Below are 19,311 nucleotides of genomic sequence, written 5' to 3'. Positions count from 1 at the left end.
CTAGCTGTGAGGCAGCTGTGTATTTGTTTTACATCAGAAACATGGCTTATCAGTATTGTGGGCACTCTGTGTTGTGCGTGATTCATAGAATGCAGAAGTGAAAAGGTAGAAACTGCATCAGTAGAGGCAGTTTAATGGAGACTAGAACCTAGGTATGATTTTTCTTATTTAGAAACAAGATTTGGAAGTCTGGATAATATCTAAAATATTCCAAGAAAACTGGTACAGTGATCCTCTAAGGAAAGGAGGTAGTCTTTATTGCTAATGGCATTATAGCTTTTATTCTAGCATGGAGACTGTAGTTCACAGCAGAGAATCTGATAATGGGATTCTGTTGCAAATTGGGAGCTGTCTCTTAAACTGGATGGATAGAAAAGACACAATTTAAGCTCTCACTCAGTGGTTTTGCATATGGTTCCTGCCTGTCTGCTCGTGTTTTCAGGTGTTTTGAGGACCAACACGAATCTGAATGGAGGTGTCAGTGAGAAGTGAACCATACTGCATCGCTTATCCCTGAAATCTTGAAACTGGCCTTTTATTTCTCTCTGAATCTGTCACTGGAAGCAGTGGGTAATAAGCAGCACTTGGAATGGCTGTGCAGGGATACCACAGCCCTCTGAAAGCTCACTCCTGCCAGGAGACAAAAGTTGGTGCAGCCTGAGCACTCTTTCCTCCAGGAACAGGGACTTGGGAACTTAAAAGTCACAGCATCCCTTGTGCTGCTCCAGGCACTGGGTTATGATTTGCAGGCTTTTTAATGAATAGTGCTTCCTGACTAGTTCTGGCTTGTTCAGGGATTTTATTCTTCTGAGTGTGTTTCTTTGTTGGTATACTATCCAAGGGCGTTAGCACCTTTCAGCTTAACAAAGCAGGACTTGCAGTGCTCAGATAATGGTCACGTTTTGTGAAAAACGCCAATCACTTGTTTTTAAAATTTTAAAAGTTTAAGAGTAATAAAATGATTATAAAAACAGTAATATAATTAGAGTAATAAAAATTTGGACAAGTTGGATTAGGACAATATGAGACAATAGAAACAAAGACTTATGGACATCCAGATACCTTTTTCTGGGCAAAATAAGCCTGAAAAAGGACACAATTTAACAGAGGATTAACTCTTAAAAACAACAGCCTGTTGCATATTCATACATCTCATACATGATGCATAAATCCCATTCAAACAAAGAATTCTGTCTGGTCAGTGCCAAATTCTTCCTCTCAATCCTAACGGTGTCTTCAGGGCTGAGTGAGGCAGGAAGAAGTTCGTTTCTTCTGGTAAGGGAGCAATAAATTCTCTTTCTCTAAAGATTTAGATGTCCTGTGGCTGCTATCTCAGTGTGAGTCCTTTCTTTAGAAAAAAAGTATCCTACATAGCATAGTTTCTATTTTAACATTATGTTTTAACCTAAAACTATATTTAACACGCTACTTAAGAAAATTAATACAGCATCACTTTCTAAGATAACACATATAATATTCATTTTAATATCTGCAAAAAGCCAATCATAAAATATGCATTCTTCGCACATTTGGAAGCATGATTCTTTGCAGCCCCACCCCTGCCCTGCCACCTCCCCCCTGTTTTGAATTGCCATTTTGTTTTATCACAAGTTAAACTGGGATTTGAATTAGATGTGTATATAAGGTGTTTAGTAAGAGTTAGGACAAAGATAATCTATTAAGTTTAGCACTATGCTTTCAGTCATTTAAATGGTATTTGTGAAAAAAAGTCCAAATTTGCTATATTTGGCTGAAAACACTCTTTTTAAGGTTGGAGTCAGGGCTGATTTTTCCAAAAGCTTGGTGGTTGAAGCATTCATCTGCGATGCAGAAAATATAGATAAAATACCTGCTCTGAGAGGCTTTAAATCCATGTATCCCTACCTTGAATCAGATGCTAAGAGGATTGAATTCAATTTATACACCCAGGTCAGGTAAGAAGCTTAACCCAACTGACTGCAATATATCTAGCAACTTACAGACCCCATTTTGCCTTATATTATCTATCTGACTTACAAACCTCATTTTGGCGTGAATTATCATCACACAGAGCTGCAGTTATTTCTTGTGTCCATAACTGTGGGTTTTCCAGCAATACAGCACCTATATTCTAGGCTCTTTGCTCTAGTCCTTGCTGTCATCTTCTCCATCAACAAACACATCCTACAAGATGACTGGCTTTCCTTCTAGTTTCTTCACCTGAGATGTGTGCATGAGGTAGCTGTGGCTTGATACAGTATCATGATGCCTACTCAGATTTGGTGTTACATTACCAGCACGATCCTCTTACCCACCTGTGTGTCTGGGTTAATGGGAGCATTTGACACCATGGTTTCTGACGTGGGCAAGATGTGCAACAATGATACTGCCCTGCTTTACTTATTTATAAATACATTTATTTATTCAGTCTCAGGTTAGAGCTTGTTTTCAGCTCTATACAGCCATAATGATGTGAAGGATCTATTTGAGAAATAAAGGGAAGAAGATCCTTAAATTCTTATCTGACTATGTTTCTTTGAAAAAATATCAGAAAAGAAAGGTCTTTGTGTTGGTTTTCAAAATACCTTTTCCTTTGAGGTGATTACAACAGTCCTTGAGAAATGTGCTTGTGATCTCCTTTGGAATACCAGAATTCCTAGTTCTGTCTTTCCTTTAGCCACCTGCTGGGGTGACCTTCTTTAAATATGGCAACCCCACCATCCCTCCAAAAGCAGCCTTAATATAGAAAGATGGAAGGAACCAGCCCTGAAAGAGGAGCTCTCAGCTCTCCTCAGAGGGACTGTACATACCAGCCTTGGAACTAAAGGATTGGTTTCAGATCTGAGTTTTTTCTTGGTGTGATGTAGATATCAATAATATTAGGTGGAAAGAGACTAGCTTAACACTTGAGGCACCCGGGTTTTTCTCCTGACTCAAACATTTTCTTGCAGTGTGGCTTTGGACAGATTCACTGTGCCTCTGTTCCTCCTTTTAAAAATAGAAATAATTCCACTTTTCTGATGAGAAAGACATGCTATATAAAAGTTTGGTATTATTATTTTTTTTGTTTGTTGTTGTTCCATCTTTTAGTAGGATGGCAGGGGGGTTGTGCTTTTCAGTACCATTTGTGCTGTACTAAATTTACAAATTTGTATGGTTTCCCTTTCTGTGTCATATTCTGCTCTCATGTTCCCCTGAATAGTGAGAGAGATCACTGGGATGTGGTAAGGTATGTAAAAGAAGAAATACACCCAGGAGGAAAGGGCAGAATTTTGCATGCTGGATATTTTGGTAGCCAGGGGAAGATGTCAAACACCTCCAGGTGTTTGGGTTCAGCTTTCAGGTCACTAATCTGAGTAGGCAACTTAAATGGGAAATGGGGGACCAATTAGAAGCATGAGGGCCACAAGCCTCTTGGTGTCCCCAAAGGTCTCCTCCCTCAAATAGTTTCTCACCTCTTCATTATAAACCTATTTCCTTTGTCCAGAGGGTTTTGTTTATTCCTTTTTTTTCCTGGTAGTTTCTAGTGATGGTATTTTGGGATCTCTAAATGTGCATTCACCATCATTAGTGGCTTTTTCCCATGTTATTTGTTTCATGTTCAGGGATTAGCAACCAGATTGCAAAATAATGAGCTGCCTTGTGTATTTCAGAAATATACCCCTCGCAATATGCATTTCAATGATTATCGTCACAGTTGGCTATGTGTTAACAAACGTGGCTTATTTCACTACAATCAGTGCTGGGGAATTGCTGCTTTCAAAAGCTGTAGCAGTGGTAAGTTACAGAAGAAAAATACAAAGATATATTCCTGCTGCAGTTATGTTTGTTGATATTATTGTTTTCAGGGGGGAAAAAGATTGGGTGGACACATCCAGTCAGGTTTCAGTATGGCAGCACTTCTTAGCATCCCAGTGAAATTTGATTTTTGACTGATGAGTGGGATTGCAGTTCAGGTCATCAGTAGCATTTATAATGTAACATTGGACTGTATTTATTTACCTCTTATAACTAAGTCAATAGGATTTACATTTCATAGCCAAGTACATGATTGAAAAATTCAGAGCTAAATTCTAAACTCAGCTCTTGGGAAGCAGGAATTACAGATATTTATGGAAGAGAGAACTCTGAACTATCTTGAGTGGCAGAATACAGTAACTTTTTCTCTGCACAATGTGTGTCCTGAGTACTTGGGAAGGGGGCTGCTGTGAGTACTGGAGCTCATTTGGGAAGGAGTTGCAAGGCAAACTGGCTAGGAAACACTGCTTCGGTTGTCCTTGCTGAATTGTGGTGATGACACTGATTTTTATACTTCTGGTATCTGAGGCACAATGAGGAAATAAATAATTCCATTTCTTTTCCAGTAGTGATTCTGCCTGTGGCTATTTCAATTGACATGAGTTTTGAAAAATGACCAAATTCTGTAGCTAATGGGAGATCTAGAAAGAAAACATTTTATAAACATGACAAAAATTATGCATGTTGCCTGTGTGCCCCAAACTCCAATTAAGGCTCTTCTGCTAGTCTAAATCACTAAAGCCTGAATGGATAGATGATACCACTGGGTAGTACCAACTGAGTGCAATGAAGGCTGTAGAAAAAGGGTATTAGGTGTGCAGATGAGACCTTGATCCATTCAGATCTTGATCTTCTTCTTTGGAGCCATAATGGTTTAAATTGACATGAGTCTGGGCCTGATTCCACCTCCTCATCGTGGCTTCAACTGGAGCCATGCCCTTCCACATGCCCTCAGGGATGGGGATAGGACAGCTCAGCTGTAGTAGCTGAACTCTCACAAAAGAAGGAACAAATGCACTGCACAATTTTCAGTGAGGGATGCAGAGAAGGGGAATAACTAACACCATGATAATTTGTTAATAGAGGAAAATAATTTTCCCATTTTATGAAAAATCATTGTACGTTTCTGTCTCTTTTCTAACAGACCTTTGCCGAACGACTGATGGGAAACTTCTCTTTAGCTGTACCCGTGTTTGTTGCTCTCTCCTGCTTTGGATCTATGAATGGTGGCGTTTTTGCAGTCTCCAGGTGAGCACTGCTGATGTTCCTGGGGGTCAGGGTTTGGGAGACACACTGAAAGTATGGAAGCAAGGGGAAGGGAGAGTAGGGTTTATTCCTTTAGCGGGATAAATGACTACACTGTTTACCAGGTGTAGGGCTTTTTCTCACTTTGTGTGGGATACTATTTTGAAAATCCTTTGAATGGTTTGGAAATGAATGTCTCTGAGGCTAGCCCTTAATCAATGGCTGCTTTTTTTCATGTAAAGAAGGAAAACTGGAGGGAAAGTATTAACTCCTTCCCAGTACCAGTCAAGGGACACCTTCAGAGATGGTTTTGCTTTCTGTGTGGGGGTTTCTCCTGCCAGTGCTTTCATTCAGAACACCTCAAACAAGACTGAGAAGTTCTGCTCTGCTCTGTGACTTTCATGAACCACTTTGAGTACTCACAGTAATGAGCACATTTAAAGTCTGTCCACATTTATTTCCCACCAGGATGTTCTTCGTTGCATCCCGTGAGGGTCACCTTCCAGAAATTCTCTCCATGATTCATGTCCGCAAGCACACTCCTCTGCCAGCTGTCATTGTTTTGGTAAATCATACAAACAAATGTTCCTGCACTAGAATTCATATTACAGGCTTGCTCTAGAGGATTCAAACAGAATTTGGGCACTGCTTGAGTCTCATTTATTAATGTGAACATGGGCTTTGAGCAGGGTGGAGGACAGGAGAAAGGAATGAGATTTGTGAGTTGTTCTTATTCTATCATCTCCTCCTTGCTTTCTTGTCTCTCACTGCAATCTAATTCACATCTTATTGCTCTGAATTTCTAAGGACCTGCTAGTAGTGAGCTAGTTGCCTTTCAGAGAAACAAATTCTAGTTAAACAAAAAAAAAAAAGGATTCAGTTTACTGAAAGCTGAATTAAACACCAGCATCTGGGAATACCCTAAGGGCTCATTATACTACCTTATAGTAAAAAATGCAAGCAGTTTTGCAACTAAGATAAAGGAGGAAGAACCCTCAGCTGTCCAGCATAGTGGTGATTAAAAAATGAGAGAACTTGTGCCTGTGAAATAATCTGTGGATTTTCTAAGGAAAACCACTGGTGCTTCAGTGGAAATCCTATTACAGACTTCTAAAATAAGCAGCAAAGGTAAATGTTGGCCATGTGTTAGCTTTGCAGACTAATTTTTATGGTAAAATGTTAGGACTGAATGTCAAAATGCCAACTTCAAAGTTCAGTTTTCATAGTGCCAGGAAGATTTTCACTTAACATGTAGTCTTCATAATCATGGGTATTCAGCCCCACTTTCAGGATCAATGACTGCAGTGTATCTGCATGGGCCTCTGCCATATTTAAGGACTCTCAGCCAAAGCAAAAGATGCACCCATGAGTCTATGCTACTAAGAGCAAATCCTTGTGGAATTTAAACTGGTTTTTGCCCTTGAAGCCTATAAGCTCATTGCTGAATTGTTGGATTTCATATGTGCACATATAACCATAGGCTTTGAAGTTTTGAAAATTAGGCAGTGTGATTATGGTGAAACGTTTTAATGAAATTAATTTTCTATAAACATTTAGTTTGCATTTTATTTCTTTTGGTGTAGTCATACCTTGTGGGTAAATTGCATTGACTGTTTTTTGTGGAATGAAATGCAAAAATGTATTAATATATTTTTTTTCCTGACAGACATTTTCTGCTATTGCATATGGTCCTGTTACACCAGTGCATTGATTTCCTTCGAAAAAGTCAGATTCTAGTATGAAGATCGCTTTCCTTCAAAGATTGCAATTTTTTAGCTCACCTTACTGCAAATAGAGCAGTGGCAAGATATATTCTACATCAGTAATTTTAGCATTTCCCTATTTTATTTCTCCTTCCAAGTTCTACACACTGTAAAAAAGGAAAGATCTTTTGAGGATAAACTGAGAAAATGAGCATGCATTTGAGGCTTGTTAAATTAAAAAAAACAAAACAAAACAAACCAACACCTTTTTTTTTAAATTAGGAAATGTGTTTATGTGTGTATGTTGCTAGAGAAATTTTCCAGCCTGACCATTCATGAGACTTCCTGGCAAGCACACGCCCAATGCCAGGTATGTCCCTGCTTGGACCAGAGCCCCTTCCCAGCAGTGACTCTGGTGACTCAATGGGTCACTGCTGGACTCCTGCACATCCCACTCACAGGCCAGGTTTCCCCACTGCTTTGAACCCACGTTTCCCATGACAGAATATCAGATGTCTCATTTCATAAAGCCACTTAGTCCTGGCAAAGGAACACAGAAACAGCTGAGCTGGTGCCCCTGAGGAAGGACCCCTGACAAAGGAATCTCATTGCCTTTTATAGCCCACATTTTCTCCACAAGTCTTGCTCTTCCTCCCAAGTCTTTGGTTCCTGCTCCATCTCCATGTCCATCCACTTTGCTGTCTTCACTGGTCTTCATTTGCTTTGGTATCCAAAGGGTCAGCAATTCCCAGCTCCTGCTGTGTCACCCAGTATCTGTCCATCTGGCTGGAGTCACCAATCTTTCGTACTCTTTGTTGCCTCAAAAGTTGGCTACTCATGGCCTCTTCTCTCAGGCTTCTACACAGAGCTCAGCCTGCAATTCAATCTGCATCTCAGTCTGCAAGCTGAGCTACCTGGACCAGAAGTATTCCTCACCAACATGAGGAATTTGATAGATGTGTGTAGTGACTCATAGAAATCATGCTATCTGATTGTAATCCTGCTTTCTTGTATTTTTTCTTGATAGCCCTCCTTCACTTTCATTATTATATATAGCTTGCATTCCAGTTATGACTGAGATTTTAAGCTTTTAGAGGTTGAGTTTGCAGAGAAGAAATCTTGCCCAATACAATTCAGTGGTACAATTTCCCTTGACATTTACAAAGGAGTTTGCTTACTATCTATATGTAGGGAACCAAGTACTTTATTACAGGTTAGAGGCCAGAAACCCACATTTGAAATATTGATCCTTCTGATTCAAATCCATGTTGTCTGCACTCCTTTGAAAAAAAGGAGAGTGTGGCTGTGAATCTAGGTAAATAATACAAGTTAGTTTTCTATGTGTAAACATTTAGCCCAGTGTTTTACTGCGTCTGCAGTTGATTTCACCTGTGGCCTTGTTATAAACCTCTCACTTCCAAGATCTACCCTCCTGTTGAAGAATGAGGGATATGGTGAATTTGACTTACTCCTTCATGCCCAAACGCAAGGACATTTTTTTTCTCCAGACACTCCTTTGAAATAGATCCATGTAGCCTTCCCTAACCATCTAACTCACAACAAAACACTAGTTTGTACATAACCTTCTGCCTGCCCCACAGAGGCCTTGTATCTCAGACTAATTTTTTAGTGAGGAACTGTATGTATTCTTGTGTCCTCTCTCCCTCTCTCCTTCTTGCTCTTCAGTAGCTACCTGAGTGACAGCTAAATTCTTCCTTCTTCTCATAAATATTTGCATTTACAATGTGCAGTAAGTCTACACTCAGCAAGTCTGGACAAAGGCAAACCCAAGCTGGTGGCAAGACAGTGTGCCCAGCTGGCATCTCATGGTGTGGAACTGCCCCTAGCCATGTCCTCCTTGCTCACTTCCCCTATGAAGCCTGGGTGACTACGACTTTTTCCTTCCACAAAACACCTAGAAACTTCTGCTTTCATATGATTAATGTGATCAAAATTTAACTGTTCTTATTATTTACATCAGCAATGAGCAAGTAAACCTGCAGTGAGCTTATATCCCACGAGAGTGCTGCCCAGAGTGCTCCAGCACTTTGGTGGTGCAGTGTGCCTGTGTATTTTTGTCTTGGTCACAGGAGACAGATCTGTATTGACTATGTGTGGCCACCCAGGACAGATATATATTGATCCAAAATGGTCTCAAGGGACAGCTAGACATTGATCACACACCTGATTTTATGACAAAGGCAAGCCTGAAGTCTGTGGCACTCAGGTGTGTGCATAAGGCTGTGCTGCTTGTCCCTGAGGAAAACTTTGACATCACTGCTGTAAAATAATAGAGATAGATCTACTAAACCCCTCTTATGCTCTGAATTTCTTTTGCAGCATCCTCTCACAATGATAATGTTATTCAACGGGGATCTCTACAGCCTCTTGAATTTCCTCAGCTTTGCCAGGTGGCTTTTTATTGGACTGGTAGTTGCTGGGTTGATTTATCTCAGATATAAACGTCCTGATATGCCTCGTCCTTTCAAGGTAACATCTGCTTTCTACTCTTTTACATGAATCCTCCCTCCTCTCTGTCCTGCAGTCAGACAGCAAGGGAGCATTTTCTGATGGAACAAGTTAACTTCTTTCTCAGGAAAAACCGATCTAAGAGAAAACAGTGCTTTGCTGTGAAGAGTGAGAGTTTTCCTGCAAGGTCCCCAGTGCTACCCCAGCTGTGTTCCATCCTGGAAAAGAATTCTTCCCTCTTCCCTATGCTTGGGGAGCGGAGACTGAAGGTGCTATGCTGAGATGAAGACATTTTCTCAGTTTTGCCTGTCTGTTGTGCTCAGGCTGTCTGATGTGAGCTGTGTGATGCAAGCTGTGTGAAAATACCATGGGCACTCTGCAGCCACAGAGGGCTCAGACTGCAAATATTGGGGTTACTTGAGCCGACCTGATTTTCAGCCAGTCCTCTATTTAATGTCTCCTTTGATAAAGGCCTGGATAATTTTATGATCAAATATACAATAGCATGATCAAAAAAGTCATGTCAAGTACAAGAATTTATGAGAGAGGGCATTTATGTCATTGCATATCCAATATCAAGTATGCCAATTTTCAGTGCAAATAAGTGATTAGTGTGATTATTGTAATATTTGGCACTTGCAGTGGATTGGCAGACAGAGTTATTGTGAACCCTGAAAGAAAATGCTAATAATCCAGCCCCTTGAATAGTATCTATTTTGGCCTTGGTTCTGCTATATTTCTTGCTTGTTTTAAGTAGCATCGTACAAAGTAAGTTGTCCCATTGTGTATCCAGAAAGGTAATATCCATCATCAAAAAACTGGGAAATATATCTCTGTTTAGATGCTGCCAAGATGACTATTTTGTGACGAACTAAGAATGTGTATTGTTGCATTCTTGTAGGTATATTAGTAAATAAGGAGGTATATTAGTAAATAAGTACAACCTATTTTGCTTTGATTAAAAAAAAAGCTTTGACAGTACACAAAAGAAGAACAGTAATGCTTTGAGGCATGAAAAGAAGAGAACAATCTCCAAGGAATTCTCAATTTTCCATTACACTTAATGTCTCATAAGCCATGCCTGTAGGCATTTCCTTCAGAGACTTGCTAGGAGAGTGATTGTATTGGTGTTTTGGAAAATTGAGCAAATAAATTTGATATGGTTACTTTGTGTGCTTTCAGCAGTGACACTTGCAATGCCATCAGTCATACAGTCAGAAAGTGCTTTTTCAATCCCTATCAGGTGCATAACACTATCAAATATCTTTATCACTAGTCAAATTGCTGTTTAATTTGCTCTCTTCCTGCTAGATTTTGGTTTTTACCTTAGGAAGAAAATCAATATGTTCCTAATAGTTTTAAAAGGTGACTTGAGCTCCTGGTTGTATTTTAAAATGTTTTCTAATGGGTAATTATCAAAACGGAAATCTTTACTGTGGTTAGAGCTGCTTGCTTATATGCTGGGGGATTAGAGGAAGGACTTTTACAATGTAACTTATTTACAGTCCTTACACTTTAAAGGAAGTAAAACACTGGAGTGTTTTAGAGTGCAATTAAGACACTTCTGTGGTACTTACTGCATAGCACTGGCAGGGCCTGGCTTCTGCAGTCACTGACATTTTGTGTGCCTGTTCTAGATACCCTTATTTCTCCAGAACTGTCCTGTACTGCTGGGTCTTATGCAATTTACATCTCATGGAAAGTTAAATGCCTTGGTCATTACTTTACAATGACCTTACTATTTAATGGTCCTTTGTGTGGTTATTTTTCAGGTTCCTTTATTTATTCCAGCATTGTTTTCCTTCACTTGCCTCTTTATGGTTGCGCTGTCACTTTACTCTGACCCAGTAAACACAGGGATTGGATTTGCAATAACCCTGACTGGCATTCCTGCCTACTACCTCTTCATTGTATGGGACAACAAGCCAAAGTGGTTCAGAAAGCTTCTAGGTAAGTCCTGGGGTGGGACTTCTGTCCTTCATGCTGACTCCAGGAGTTTCTCAGAGCTCTCCCCATGTTGTGAAATCCTTTGGATCGACCCTCTCAGCTGCTGTGAGGCAGGGGGGTGACAGCACAAGTTGCTTTTGGGCACGTGCTCCAGCATTGCTCTGCCAATGGCAATCAGTGTCCACTAACTAATGAGGTACATTCCCAGCAAGGCTGTTCCTCAGCCAGTGATTGACTTTAAAGGACTGATGCTTCTTCCCTGCCCTCCCCTACAAACATCTAATTCCTTTTAAATCACCATCATCTTCTCCTGACCCTGCCTCTGTGCTAATAAAGACAGTACTGCACTCCTTGGAGAATCTGTTTGGAATCTTGAGCAAAACAACTGTGATATCAGGATGAACTTGGTGTTCCCTACTGACACCATGTGTTTGTGGACCACTGAGGAGTCTTTGGAATGGGACTGGAAGTGTCTGGAAGATTCAGGCAGCTTGGGCATGGGATACTGTCCTTAGCAGTGGCTCCTGACAGGGTGGTAGCAGCATATACCATGGCTTCTATGGAAATGATTTCTGTGCTTCATGAAGAATGACTTCTGTGTGACTTGGCTAGTAGTACTTCATGCCTGAAATACACTGAGAATACTTTCTGTACCATTTCTGGAAGGTTTTGAAAGGATTTGTGGAAGTTCTGATGTGTTAGAGAAGGATTATTTGAAACAATTCAATTAGAAGTCAGTATTTATTTATAATTTATTACAGCTCTTCACTCTCATTTTTTTGTTACTAGGATGATAGGCTTCTAAAATAAAGGGAATTTTCAAAATATCAAATAAGACTATTGGCAAGGTATTTCAGGAATCATGGATTATTTATTAAACAAAAAAAATATTTTGCTGCAAAATTAAAACTCAGCCTGTGAAATCTTTAACTAAAAGTAGTTGATTTCTATAGATGCTGAATTAAAAGTGCATATTGTGTTCTGTGCTTCAGTCTTAATTGATGATTTAAAATGAGCTGCTCTCAAGAAAAGAATAGTGCTTTTATATGTAATTACAGTATAACCAGTTGTATGTATTTTCTCAATATAAATAATTTATAGAGTTATATCCTATCTTCTGTAGAATATGTGAATTTTCCTCTCAATACATGCTGGGAAGTCCATAGGCAATAGGGTAGGAAGTATTTACAGCAAAAGGTGTTATTTTGCACTAGCAAAATCTTAATTTTATAGCTAAAATGTTATAAATTACTTGCATTGTCCTTGGAATGGGTAGAAATCTTCAGTACAAATTAAAGCAGTTGTATGCAGAAGGACATTCTATTAAGTAGTTGGGGTTTAGTCTGTTTATAATCTCTCAGTCTTGACATTTAGGGTGTAGGAATTTTCCCCTCATCAAATCCAGGAGGTTTTTGGGCATTTTCTGTTGTGTCTCAGAGGTTTTGGAGTACAGCTACTTGAATCTTTGGCCACGGGATGACAGTGTTGAACTACATTACTTGGGAAAGAGAAAGAATATTCTCTTTAAGGCAGACTGGATAGATGTGAAGATTTTTATGCCAGCTGTGACAATGAAGGTGAATAATTTCTAGATTTGAGATAACACAAAATTCTCCTCCTAGGAAGAAGTCTGTGTGCCTGTGTCATATCTATGGATAGGCATGGTGTACTGACTCAGAGAGGAACGCAACAGAAGCCAGTCAGTGAGGGAAACAGCTTGTTTGCTTTGCAATTATTATCCCCAAAATAACAACAGTAATGACAGAAAACTGATGCTGACAGTTTTGAGCTGGGCCAGGGTGGAGATTTACTTGTGAAACAAACAGATTTTTCTTTTCCCTAAGAAGAAGCAATAAACCTTCTGTGTGGAGTCATTAAGCCGGCATTATTTTGGGAGCCTGAGAACATTTACAAAAGGTATTGATTGAGAATAAATTCACTTAAGGTACCTCTGTGAGATATAGAAAAGAAATTGGGCAGCTGCAAGCTTGATATTCTAACCTTGAAACAATATGTCTTGCATAGGCATGAAAGTGTAATTCCTGACACATGGTAAAGGACAGCATAAAAAAATAGGATTTTCATTTAAGACGTAGATTTTTGCCAGAGTAACTGGGTAACTTTCAATGAGAAGATAAATGATTTTTTTTTTTAATTTTTTACAAATGTGATGAATCCAATTTACTTACACTTGACCAAAGCATTTCCTGTGGTACCAGAGGAGAAGTAGCAGCCTGCTAGTCTGGACACACTGCTGTGCTACCAATACTATTGCCAAGCTGTTTCATGTGCCCAGATCAGCACATGGGCAGCTGGTGTGGGCTTTGAAAAGTCACCTCCTTGAGGCATTGACTGGTTCAGCTGCCCAGCTGTGCTTCAGCAGAGAGAGATGGCTGGTGCTCATAAACCCCATAAGGTGCAAATACCCATGGGTACAGACCAGTCCCCCATAAGGTCAGAGGGAATATCCTGAATAGGCTTTGTAAGGATCAGAGAAAAGGCATATTGAGCAGCCAGAATGAGTAGTGGGATAAAAGAGCCAGCCTGAAAATACATGTATTTCTGAAATGAGTTTCAGGCTGATTACACGAGCAGAGTCCTGGAATGGATTACCCAAGGAATCCCCTCCCAAGACTGAAAGTCTTTGTTCTGTACTTCGGGCATTTACATTGCCCATTCTCCTTATAAAACTGCTGCATTGAACAAAAGGTAACTTTACAGCTCTCAGGGTTTGTAGATTCCGGGATGGTATTTTGCAATGAGAATAGCATTTTGTTCTCTCCTCTTCCAAAGGAATTCTGCTGTAGAACTAGATGTGCTGGGACAAATAATTTTGAGCTGGTACAGGCTTCATTTGACAGCTGCATTCTTTCTTTTTGTAAAACTAATGTGAAAATGAAAAAGTTGAGCCTAGCAAATCCTAAGCAGCAAATCAGTATGTAAAAGGATGCATCACCAGCATGAGAATACTTCTATCTGTACTTCCCCAGCTGAAAACCCAACCCGAGACTCATACTTAAAAAACATTTCTTCCTTTACAATTAGTTTAATTGCAAAGAGGTAAAAAGTTGAATCCTACTTTTTTTCATAGCTGAGCCCTTGATGGAAATGAGATCTCTTTATATAGCAAAATATCTGCCAGGTTTATTTAGCAGTTCCAGAGGATAACACTTGTTCACTTAGGACAAAGTGTTATATGCTCAATTTGCTTCTCTTTGTCGAGTTTGTGGTGGGACCATAGGAGATTATCTCAACATTTTGTTGTTACAGATTTCATGTCCAGTCATATATATGTGATAAAATTCCTGCTTTCTTTCCTCACCTAAACTTTATGTGGTGCTTGTGTGGATACAAAGTCTGGGTTTTTTGTTTGGTTTTTTTTTTTTTTTTTTTAATAAAGGTTGTCCCCTGGGACCCATTTGCAGTGAATTTTATCAAAAGGGATAACTAGGATTTAAAATGGGCTGGGGAAGTTATCTGCACTGCCATGGCATGTTAAGCTGTCTTGTGACAAATGTGAAATCGATCCTGTAACTCTAGGTACTGCTCCAAGCAGACAACATAGAGGTAGGTACTGACTGGAAACAGATTGGAACATTTTCATAGGGGAAAATGCTCCTTATACTGATTTATTCTGAGTATATTGCAACAAAAAAATGCAAAGAATGCCAGCTCCCCCAACTTTTCTGCTCCGCTGTGGCTTCATCCCAGGAGAGAGAAAAACTGCTGCATGGAAATGGAGAGCTGGGCAAGGTCTTGCTGCTGGTGGGTCTGTCCACTTAGGTGAACAGAATCACAGCCAGCTCTAGAGATGCCCAGGATTTCTTTCTGCTACTGTGCCCTTTCCCAAGAACTGTCATGCCACTGCTCAGCCTCATAAAATTCTCTTTTTCCCTTTGCTTGCCCTCAAAGCTGGAAGGGCTGGGATGGCAGGGGTGAAGCCTTCCTGTTTTCCTGCTGCTGGCTTTCCTCCTGTCTTTCATCCCCGCTGCACTCAGCCCAGCTCTGATGTCCCCACAATGGGTAGGGAAGGCAGATGGGAGGAAAATGCAAAGCCTGGAGACTCCTGGCCTCTCTGCCCTTATCAGTTTATAGTCTAAGGGCAACCTGACTTTGCACTGAACTGGTGACATCCAGAGAAAAGAGGAAAGGATGGTAGAATCTGCCTTAGACAGAAGATCAGAGAAACGGTTTCAGTTCATATCTTCTGTGAGCTGCACTATTTTACCCTCCTGGCATTGTGTCAATGTCAACATTCATGCCAGACATTCAAGGAAAATGAGAACTTTCTTTTGCAACAATTTCTGCTTATTTGAAATAGGATATTAAGAAAGAGTGAAAAGTGAAAGAAATTGGAAGAAAATGTTCTTTTACTATTCTCTATGTGCTGTATGTGAATTAACTGTGCCATTTATGCATCAGTACCCTAAAAAGAAAACCACCAAAAGCACCAGAAGGCAATAAATGTTCAGAGTGAAAAAAAAGAAAACATGAAGTTACTTGGATGAGTGACTTTTTTTTTTTGCTTAGGCAGGTCTTGGCACAGATAAATTAATTTATTTGAATTTTTCCAGACTTTTATTTCAACATAAAATCTTGATAAAGCTAAGCAGTTATGCAGAGTAGTAATTTTTTTTTAAGATAGCCTTTAAAAGCATGCAGACTTTTATTGAATAAGATTACACATCCATACCCTTCTATTATTATTGTATATGCATAGCCTTGGATCAGAGGCATGGAAAACAGTTAATAGGAAGATGTCGAGTTTAAATGATAAATGTATATGACCTGTGTGAAATCTATGTGCAAGTAGCCTTCATAGAAGCTAAGATAATTTTCTTGACTGCTTCTCCTTAATCTCTCCTGCAAAATCTTACTATGTATATGCTTTTATCTTTGCAGGCAGGGTAACCACAACATTGCAAATCCTCCTGGAAGTCATCCCAGCAGAGGAAAATCAAAAATCATGATCATCATGCACAGCTTTTGGCTTGGTGTTTCATTTCTACCTGAAATAAAAAGAGTAGGGAGATTTATCTCCCTTCCTAACATGCTGCAAACTGGAGGAACAAGTCACAGTTGCAATGGATACTGAACAAGTCCCTTACCAGAATTGTCTTCTATGATGCTGTTGCAACATTTTTTTAACACAGTTGATCTATATGTAGAAAGCAAGTACTTGTGCTATGAGGGAACTCTTTACTGTTTTTTTGGTACAGTGTCTTATTTTAACAGTCTGTAGGTTCATCATACTGGGATTTTGTTTGCCTTGTCACTGAAGATAGGTTTAAGTGATGTGTAACAGCTGGGTGTACTGTGAAGATGGATCTTGCTTTCTGCCCCTGGAGATCTCAAGTCTCACCAGAGGAAGGGTGAGATAAAGCTGCTGAGTTTCACATCCTACATTCTTGCCATCACTCTCTTTGGCAGCCTGATTTGACTTCTTTTGACTTGCTGGAAGCCCCAGTGCACAGATGCAGAAGAACCAATCCTCAGACCTTTGTGATGGCAAACTCCAGGTTTCTTCATTCCAGAGTTCTTGAACCATAGCCAACAGAAACATCTTCTGTGACTCAATATTTCTGCCAGTGGGGCAGAAAGATTTTAGCATGGGAATTTTAGCAGTAACTTTATGCACACTAACTTTTTTACCAGGCTGGAATTGATCACTGGTTTTACCAGTGTTTGTGTGCCTACACACACAAAATCCAGCAAGTTGAGCACTGACCTTCAAATGAGTCAAAATATTTGAAGATCACCTCCACTGCTGTATGAATATTTCCTATCTAGGAGCATATGGTCCTGCAGTTATCAGTCAGGCAAACCTGATTTTAAAGTTTTATATCAGTGTTGGTGGGCAGAAATAGATGTCACTTGGTGGGAAATGGTACAGACGTGGCAATAAATGCAATACTTTCTTATGAATAAGACATAAGGCAGGCTACAGCAGATTTGCTGATTTGAGTAGGATGTGTACCTGATCTGTGGGCTTTTCACTCAAGCACACTCCAGTTAACAGAGCTTTGGAACACTGAGGAACATGTGCTTTTCCTGTCTTCTCATGGGTTTTATCTCAGCAGAAACAGAGAAAGGCCTTCAAAACAGATAAAATTAAATTAAATTAATCTCCAGAGCTATTTTTGAGCTGAAGTCTGGCTCAAATGTGAGCTGAAATTTTGCCCTTTTAAAAAGATAATTGTATAGCTGAAGAAGTTTTTTAATACTTAGAAATTGATTTTTATATTCTTAATGACTACCCAATCTTAAGGTTAAGGTTTATTTTCCCTCTGTTAAGAAAATAACACCTAACTATTGAATGCACTACTATTTGAGCTGTCTGCTTTCAGCAAGTCACGTTTCATGAAAATTCTTAGGGAACTAAGAATTAACATTTAACTTCCTAAATTGGGAGAAAAGCACAACAAGTAGCCAGACCACTACAGTAAAGGGAGACTGTGTATTGTATATGTGTTGTATATATCCAAAATATCTACTGCTTTAAAGGTGTACAGTAATGTGTCTTAAATGTATACATGTTTTTTGATTTTGTATCTCTGTGGTGGAATTTCACAAGAGTAGGGAAATGCAAGTAACTGCTTATGGAGAAGAGCAGTAATTTAAGACACAGAAAGCATTTTGCAAATAATGTTTTTCTTTAAATGTTTTCTGTTTACAGTAATTTAGTGTTATTTGAATTTTTTTTTTAGGCAAACATTTTGAGAGGGTTTTTTGTGCTGACAGTGGGTGGGTTTATTTAGTACTTACATTTGGGTCACAATTCTGCCTTTGAGGCCATCCTCTGCCATCCCGGTTCATTGGGGTTTGGCCTCTGTCACCATGGAGCATCTCTAAAGTACACAAACTCTGCTCCTCTCTGACAGAAATAAACTGTCTGGCACCTTGCAGGAGTGCACCTAACCCACTCCTCCCCTAATGAATGCAAAGTGCATGGGATCCAGAGCAAACCACTTCCAGAGCCATAGTGGATGTGACTTTTTCACTCTGTTTCGTTCCCATGTATTCACTTCTGTTGTGCCACATTACTTGAAAATTGGATTGTTGGCAGTGTTAACTTGTAGAAATAAATGGCCTCCATAAATATATGGATATTGAATGTTGCTTTATTTTCCCATTGTGGTCTTTAAAGTTTAGAAATGTTTCTGAAGCCTTATTCAGTGAATGTATCTTTACTAACTTTAGTTCATGTAAAGGGTTAATTTTTCCCAAGGGAAATCCTAGGACTTGTTGATTGTGAAGTTGTATACTTTAGGAAGGAAAAAAATTACAAGGAAAATAAAAATCTGGGGTTTTTGAAGGTAAGCAGGGATTTTAATTTCAGATTTAGTTTCTTTAGCACATGCAAAAGCAATACAAAATAATATAGTTGGGTTTCCACAGTATGATGAAAATCAGTATTAAGGATTTTTATTGCACTCGAAAGTGAGGCATATCTTCAGAAATGGAGGAAAACCATATTTTCTTAAAGCATCAAGTTCTCTTATAACATTGTTAAGTATTTATTTTCAGAGTCATAGAGGAAATTCTTCTAGAATAAAGAATAAATTTTATGTATCCTTTTTCTTCTTAGGGCCTGAGGTGGTCAGCCAATGAGACCATTTCTGTGGAGATATTCAGTAGTTCTTATTTTTCTTGCCTTTTGCACTTGTATATAAACTGGATGTGCCAAAAGATATCTTCCTGTTTTTTAGATGGTTGTTCCTGGTTTTTTTTCTTCTTTGAATTTGTCACTTTTCTGGGGTATAGGTAAAAATTTCACTGAAGGCAAGAGAAATGTGTATCTTATGTGAGTAGCAAATACTGGTCAGGTTTAGTATAAGATAGAGAAACTGTTCAGCACCTGAAGCTCTGAAGGGGCTGACACGCCTTTGCATCTCCTAATCTGGAGCATCATGATTCCCCCATAAGAATTATTTATTTTCAATTCAAATTGAAACAGAGGCTTCTCTTGACCACACTACATCTTCTGTATTTTTCAATCTGAATGGAAAAAAACCCCCAAAAATCTTTGCTCGCCAAAGGTTCATGTGCCTTTCACTATATGTATATAAATATAACTCTTTGTCTGAATGTGTATGCTCCTGCTTTTTTGATTTTCACAGGAAAATCAGGCTTCAATTTAAGAATCGTTTTCAAATATTTTTCTACAGAA

At 39.2% G+C, this 19,311-nt stretch overlaps 1 protein-coding gene across 2 annotated transcripts in view; it reads left to right on the top strand.

Moving 5' to 3' along the window:
- The window catches only part of SLC7A11 (solute carrier family 7 member 11), a 66,254-nt gene extending 48,012 nt beyond the window's left edge, over positions 1 to 18,242 (top strand). For both annotated transcript variants that reach the window (XM_066547939.1, XM_066547938.1), the window contains 6 exons: positions 3,633 to 3,756; positions 4,922 to 5,025; positions 5,491 to 5,587; positions 9,066 to 9,215; positions 10,967 to 11,144; positions 16,044 to 18,242. In XM_066547939.1, the coding sequence (XP_066404036.1) occupies positions 3,633 to 3,756; positions 4,922 to 5,025; positions 5,491 to 5,587; positions 9,066 to 9,215; positions 10,967 to 11,144; positions 16,044 to 16,111 (721 nt within the window). In that variant the 3' untranslated portion in view covers positions 16,112 to 18,242. The remainder of the gene's footprint in view (positions 1 to 3,632; positions 3,757 to 4,921; positions 5,026 to 5,490; positions 5,588 to 9,065; positions 9,216 to 10,966; positions 11,145 to 16,043) is intronic.
- Positions 18,243 to 19,311: the final 1,069 nt, after the last annotated feature.

Source organism: Molothrus aeneus, chromosome 4, assembly GCF_037042795.1.
Source record: "Molothrus aeneus isolate 106 chromosome 4, BPBGC_Maene_1.0, whole genome shotgun sequence".
Lineage (NCBI taxonomy): Eukaryota > Metazoa > Chordata > Aves > Passeriformes > Icteridae > Molothrus > Molothrus aeneus.
The sequence above is the reverse complement of the archived record's forward strand: the minus strand, read 5'-3'. Positions and strand labels throughout refer to the sequence as shown.